Below are 6,000 nucleotides of genomic sequence, written 5' to 3' on the forward strand. Positions count from 1 at the left end.
CATCACGCAGTTGGAGTTGAAGCTTGTGCGCCGGCAACGCATGCATGTTACCACTTATTACCTTCCACCCGCATCGAATCGATCGAATCCTGTCTACTATTTTGACCAAAGGTGTTTGATCTGAAATACTGGACGCAGCCCTTCCCTTTTGCCTTTTGCCAATCCATCAGGGCAAGGTGTTTCCTATTCGTCATCATCCAACCGACGATACCTACCTACTCTTGACTCGTTGCCGTGTTGCAAGGCTAGCTTCGCCATCGTCACAAGAGAGCCAGACGCTTCCGCTGATTCCGCTCTGTTCTGTCTCACCGATGCGGCGTCCTCTACAGTATCTACTTCGGCGGCCTTCAGAAACCACCTGACGATACGCTTTCCGTCTTCGAGACTAGACAATCGACGACCAAGCCTCTGAAGAAACGCTGGGAATACAGAGTTGCAAACTGAAAACAAGCGAAACAAACGTCACCAGCTACACGCCATCCTCTTTCTCCCCCCTTCAATACCTCTACTTCCTCCTCTCTCTTCTCTCTCTATCTCCATTCGCCGCTCAATTCCGCGTATTCACCAGAGCAATTCTCCGAGCTCATCAGCTGTTTGTTCTCATACCTACCTACCGAATCAATCGACCCCAGCCAAACCCCAATTATGGCGGCCAACGGTGACGTCTCCTCCGTGCCCCGCTCCGAGTCCCCCACTGGATCGCCTCGTTCCGCGTCCATTTCCTTACATGCCGCCGCCGCCTTGAATGCCGGCCTACAAAGAGAACCTTCACGCAGTAAGTCGGCACCGATTCATTCTGCTTTCGGCTTTTAAACAGACTCGCCCAACTGTGTGTGCCTTGCGCCGTTGCTATTCACCTCCCTCCACCTGCATTCGCCGTTCCATCTAACTAAGCTCCTCTCAGGATCATCCAACAGCTCTCTAGCGCGCAGCCTCGCATCTCCGTCCAGCCGTCGACGATCAGCCATCCTCATGAACCTCCAGCTCAACGACCCCGCTGTGCCGGCTCCCGGCGAGATGTTTCACGACCCCATGAGGGCGAGCCCGCAGCCCTATGGCGGCGGCGCACCGCCAGAGTCGAACCGCCATATCAGAACGCCGAGCTTGGGCGAGCTTCACCAAGAGCTCGAGGCAGAGCAGGAGGGCCAAGTTGTAAGCAGCATGCAATGCTGACGTTTAATGTTGGAGGGACTCAAGCTGAATTTTCCCTTCAGAATCGACTATTGAATATGATCCGACAACAACAGCTAGAGCTTCAGCGCCTCCAAGCAAGCAACCCGAACGCATCCGCCGCAGAGGATAGTGCTGCCACCCCCGAGCGGCCGCAGCGCTCACTTCCTGTCCCCATCTCGACGCAGTCGCCAACCGGGAACCCTGGCGCATCCGTTTCGGGCTCCTCTTTCTCTCGATCACCCATCTTTCCTCATCATCGCAACTCTATGGAGATGGCGCGTGCCGACATCCAGCGCCGGTCTAGAACGCCGAGCCGAAACGCCTCGCCTCGACTGCGGGCGACTTCTATCAGTGCCGAGAGCGGGGACTGGTCTCTGTTCCGGGATGAAAGCGCGTTTTACCAGGCCGAGACGCAAATGCTGACCCGCGAGAATCAGATGCTCCGGCATCGGATCCGTGAATTGGGTAAGTTTGTTCATTCTTCTGTGCGCCTACACTCGCACAATTGAAGACCGATTCATGCTGTATGCAACCCACTGACATACATGGATAGAGAAACAAGTCGCCGAGTTGTCGACGAGCTCCCCGGTTCCGAATGAGCCGTCAGTCCCTTCGAACCTTACCCGGTCATCGACCTCGGCCGATGACAGTGAGGCGGCGTCTGGGAGAGCGTAGATGTATGATGTATCCTCACGCTTGATTACATATCACCAGAGGAGGAATCGCATGAGCGACGGACTCTATGCAGCTAGCGATATCAGAGAGTCCATCAATTTCCTTCTTCTTCATTGGTGATGATGAGCACGATTCCTTTGCGGAAACTGTCTAGGCTGGAATTGGCAGCGGCAGATACACGTTGAGCCGCGTGCTTGTTGACTGAGCAAGTCTTTGCAACTGGGTAGCAGGGCGCCTTCGGCTGGCGTCTGGGTAATGAAACAAAAGGTTGTAATATCAACGGTCTTGTCTTCTTCTACTTCCTCCTTCGCTAGATGGGGCGTTTTATCGTCATCGTGACATCTAGATACTCTCTACAAGCTGGGCGGTGGCGGACCGCAACATGGGCGATGCAGCCGTGGTCTACTACAGCCCTGAGATGGCATCTAGAAAGTCATTGGAGCCGTTCACGAAGGGGACAAAAGTTGCTGGACTTTGATCATTTCCAGAAAAATGAGGACTCATATCGCGCTATCAAGTCAACTGTAATATTGATTGTAGTATCAAATACTTGTCATTTCATGCCCATCATTTGATGCTTTGATCGTCACCAGTTCAATATCAATCAATGTGGGGCATCGTCAGCTCCTTCCCTCCCAAGCTTCACCAGGCTCTCCACCCCTCATATGAGGCCTCATCCTACCCTAGATCCAACATCCGCAACTGAAAAGCTGCCAACTGCGGCTTCGAGATCGGGAGGCAAAATGCTGGCAAGGAGGGCAGTAGGACTAACGCGCTCGTCCAGCCAAATTTGTCATGCCCAGGCCTTGCACTTTAGCTCTACGGCGGCCGTGAGAGCAGACTTTACACACGCGGCAAGTTGGCTCGCTCCCTCATCACCAACCACTTCACCAGCGCACAACTCCCACAATTTGACCCAACGGCATCCGCCTGATGCCCAAACCAGGATCAACGCTTTCTGATTATCAAGCAATGCTAACAGATTGCACTTCAGGTCGTTGGCGGCGGCGTCGTCGGCCTCGCCATCGCCCGCCAGCTCTCCCTCCAGCCGGGCTCCTCCACCGTGCTCATCGAGCGCCACCCGGCCGTCGGCACGGAGACCAGCTCGCGCAACAGCGAGGTCATTCACGCCGGCATCTACTACGGCCATGACACCCTCAAGGCGACGCTGTGCCGCCGCGGCAAGGACCTGCTGTACGCCCTCTGCGACAGGCACGGCGTTGCCTACCGGAGGACGGGCAAGTGGCTCGTGGCGCAGAATCCTGCGCAGAGAGAGGCCCTGGAGAGGATCCACGCACTATGCAAAGACGAGATTGGGGTGCCTGTGAGGTGGGTGTCGCGCAAGGAGGTGGACGAGCGCGGCGAGGGCGTCAGGGCCGAGGCCGGCGCCCTGGAGAGCCCGACGACGGGCATTATCGACTCGCACGGCCTCATGCTTTGCCTCAGGGGCCTCTTTGAAGAAGCTGGCGGCGTTGTCGCCTTGAACTCACCAGTGACGGACATCCGACCTCTGTCTGGGGGAGCGTCTTCGCTGCCCGGCAGCGCGGGCTGGGAGGTTGACGTCTCGGACGGCCCTGGCGGCGACGTGTCCACCATTACGGCCGAGACGCTTGTCAACACCGCTGGCCTCGGCGCCGTAGCCGTCCACAACATGATTGTGCCCCCTCCGCGGCACAGACGGCTCTACTACGCAAAGGGCAACTACTTCACCTACGCGGCCTCTCGCCCCAAGATCTCCCGGCTGATATACCCGGCTCCTGAGCCCGGCGCCAGTGGTCTCGGGACTCACCTGACGCTTGACCTGGCCGGACGGATCCGCTTCGGTCCGGACGTCGAGTGGGTGGACGATCCGAACGACCTCACTGTGAATGCCTCGCGGCTTCCGGAGGCTGTTGCCGAGATTCAAAAGTACCTCCCGACTGTCGATCCTGAAGCCCTGGTGCCGGATTACGCTGGCATGCGGCCTAAGCTTGCCCCCAAGGGAGCGGCGTCGGCAACGGACAAGAGCTTTCAGGACTTTTACATCAAGAAGGAGGACGGATACGAAGGATGGGTCAATCTCCTGGGTATTGAGAGCCCTGGGTTGACAAGCAGTCTTGCCATTGCCGAAATGGTGCAACGGCTGTTATATGGCCAAGCGACCAGCTCATAGAAGGCTTGACAAGGCCTGGCATATTCTTTCATCACAACTACCCTTGTTAGAGCGACAGGGGGCCATTCGACAGAGCTCATCATCAACATTCAGTTTCTTGCCATATTCAACATGTTCTATACACTTCTCCCAGAGCAAACCTGTGCTCGACTATTTGGATACTAGTCATAGATTATTATGCTGGCAGCACCGCCTTTTTATATTGCCTTCAACGCCATTAATCTTGTGCTTTAGCCTATTGCCGACGATTCTACGGCCTTTCTCGACATTTTCAAATGGACCTTTTCACTTCTGGAATCTGATACGTGAATCCAGTCACTCGCTAGATGTTTGTTTGGAAACTGTTATATCACAAGCTTATATCATAAAGCCAGGTTATCTTTTCGATCGAGATATCTCAGATATCAAAGGGAAGAATATATTATGGAGCAGTTGCCAGGAAAGGTTTCCTAATTAGCGATACTGGGAATCTCCCAGTTGTTCCTCTATTCCAATTCTTCCCCTTTCGTGGTCACATGGTCCAGCTCAACCAAGTCTGATATCCGCATACTCAGGATCTAACACAACGAGAGCAGCCATGCCGCCCTCCTCAACCACCTTCGTGTCCACCACCATGGTCGCCAGGATCTGCGCGGGCTCGGTGGTGCTGTAGTTGTCGCTGGTCCGGTGATGGCAGCCGGGGGCCTCGAACCAGGAGCCGCCCGCGGGGATCACGCGCGTCGGACCGTCGTTCATCTTGTTGAGCACGGTGCCCTTGATGACGAAGGCCGAGATGGCGGCGCCGCCGTGCGTGTGAGGGGGCGTCGAGGCGTTGGGTGGGAAGTCGACGAGCAGGCCGACGGCCGTCTTGCCGGGCGAGTTGGGCAGCTTGTTTTGGAAGACGGGCGTGACGGTTGGGAGGGGACGGCTGTGATTCGATTTGCATGGCGCTTTGTTGTTAGTCCGCTGGAATCTTGCTCGAAGAGTATCTGTACTGCAGATGCTCTTGGGCATTGGAAAGGGGCCTTACCCGCGCTGATAAGGCACGTCGTCAACGGCCTGGTATTCCTGGGGCTGATATATGGTTGCCATTATTCAGATGAGGGTCGTTTCTTGATAAAGAGCGAGGTAGCCTTGGATGCCAAGTATTCGAGCGGCTGAAGCTGCCACTTCGTCAGATTGGTGCTATATATATCATATCTTGCCTTACCGTTTCGGAAGTCATCAAATCTCATCAGACTCAACGAAACTCAATGCCCGGGCTTGAAAGGCGCAGCAAGGCACTGAGTTTGCTAGACATTCTCTTCGGCAGTCCAATATACGTAAACCGGATATCCGCTGTCGACACTTCAATTCCCCCCCCCCAAAGTCGAGGTGGGGGGAAGATTTTGCATCTCCGCAAGCCTCATGACGGACTGATCCAGGCTGTCATGTTCATTGCTTTGCTTCGAGCTGGATTATTGGCGTCCGGCTCTCGGAACCTTGGGACGCTGTCAGGCCGTGGCCAATGCCTTGAATGCCGCATTTGGGGCATGTCAGGTAGGCTATCCGGCTATGTGCTCCCAGCCGCCACCCACCCATTAGCCCAACAATTCCAGGGACCCAGACGGAATTGTGCTGTTGGGCTTAGAGAGTCGTGAATCAAACAAAGTCATAGTCGATAATACAACAGATGTGAATATTGAACTGTATCTGTTGAGTGACAATGACCAGATATGGGTGATGCGTGCCAACACAGAGAAGACGCGATGACATGTACTACCGAGTCTAGACTTCGAAGCAATCAACAACATCGCTTTCACAAGGACAGAGGCAACCGATCTGCCTGTATGCATACCTAATAATAGCATCAATGGTACCGGGCATCGAATGTCACTGTTCTGAAACGCCACTCTTCTGAAACGCCACTCTTCTTGCCTCGGCCTGCAGAGGCACAACATACTAAGCTACTCAGCTTCCCGAGATTGCCTCCCCAGATCCGCTTCAGCTGAAATACTAGCTCCGGAACCAACTGTATGTAT

The 6,000-nt window shown here is 54.9% G+C and overlaps 3 protein-coding genes across 3 annotated transcripts; 2 read left to right on the plus strand and 1 right to left on the minus strand.

Annotated features, from left to right (window-relative positions):
* Positions 1-358: 358 nt before the first annotated feature.
* TRIREDRAFT_120057 (uncharacterized protein) lies at positions 359-1,639 on the plus strand (the record flags this gene model as incomplete). Its single annotated transcript, XM_006962031.1, has 3 exons — positions 359-775; positions 905-1,152; positions 1,215-1,639. Coding segments are annotated over exons 1-3 (801 nt in total), but the record flags the coding sequence as incomplete, so codon positions are not given.
* Positions 1,640-2,591: 952 nt separating this feature from the next.
* On the plus strand, positions 2,592-4,000 carry TRIREDRAFT_120058 (dehydrogenase; the record flags this gene model as incomplete). Its single annotated transcript, XM_006962032.1, has 2 exons — positions 2,592-2,609; positions 2,843-4,000. 2 exons carry the CDS (start codon positions 2,592-2,594, stop codon positions 3,998-4,000), a joined length of 1,176 nt encoding a protein of 391 aa, XP_006962094.1.
* Positions 4,001-4,479: 479 nt separating this feature from the next.
* Positions 4,480-5,071, minus strand: TRIREDRAFT_120059 (uncharacterized protein; the record flags this gene model as incomplete). The annotated part of the gene is made up of 2 exons (XM_006962244.1): positions 4,480-4,907; positions 5,010-5,071. The coding sequence occupies 2 exons, from the start codon at positions 5,069-5,071 to the stop codon at positions 4,526-4,528; spliced, it is 444 nt and encodes a 147-aa protein (XP_006962306.1). The 3' UTR covers positions 4,480-4,525.
* Between the last annotated feature and the right edge of the window lie 929 nt (positions 5,072-6,000).

The sequence above is a fragment of the Trichoderma reesei genome, assembly GCF_000167675.1.
Source record: "Trichoderma reesei QM6a unplaced genomic scaffold TRIREscaffold_2, whole genome shotgun sequence".
NCBI lineage: Eukaryota > Fungi > Ascomycota > Sordariomycetes > Hypocreales > Hypocreaceae > Trichoderma > Trichoderma reesei.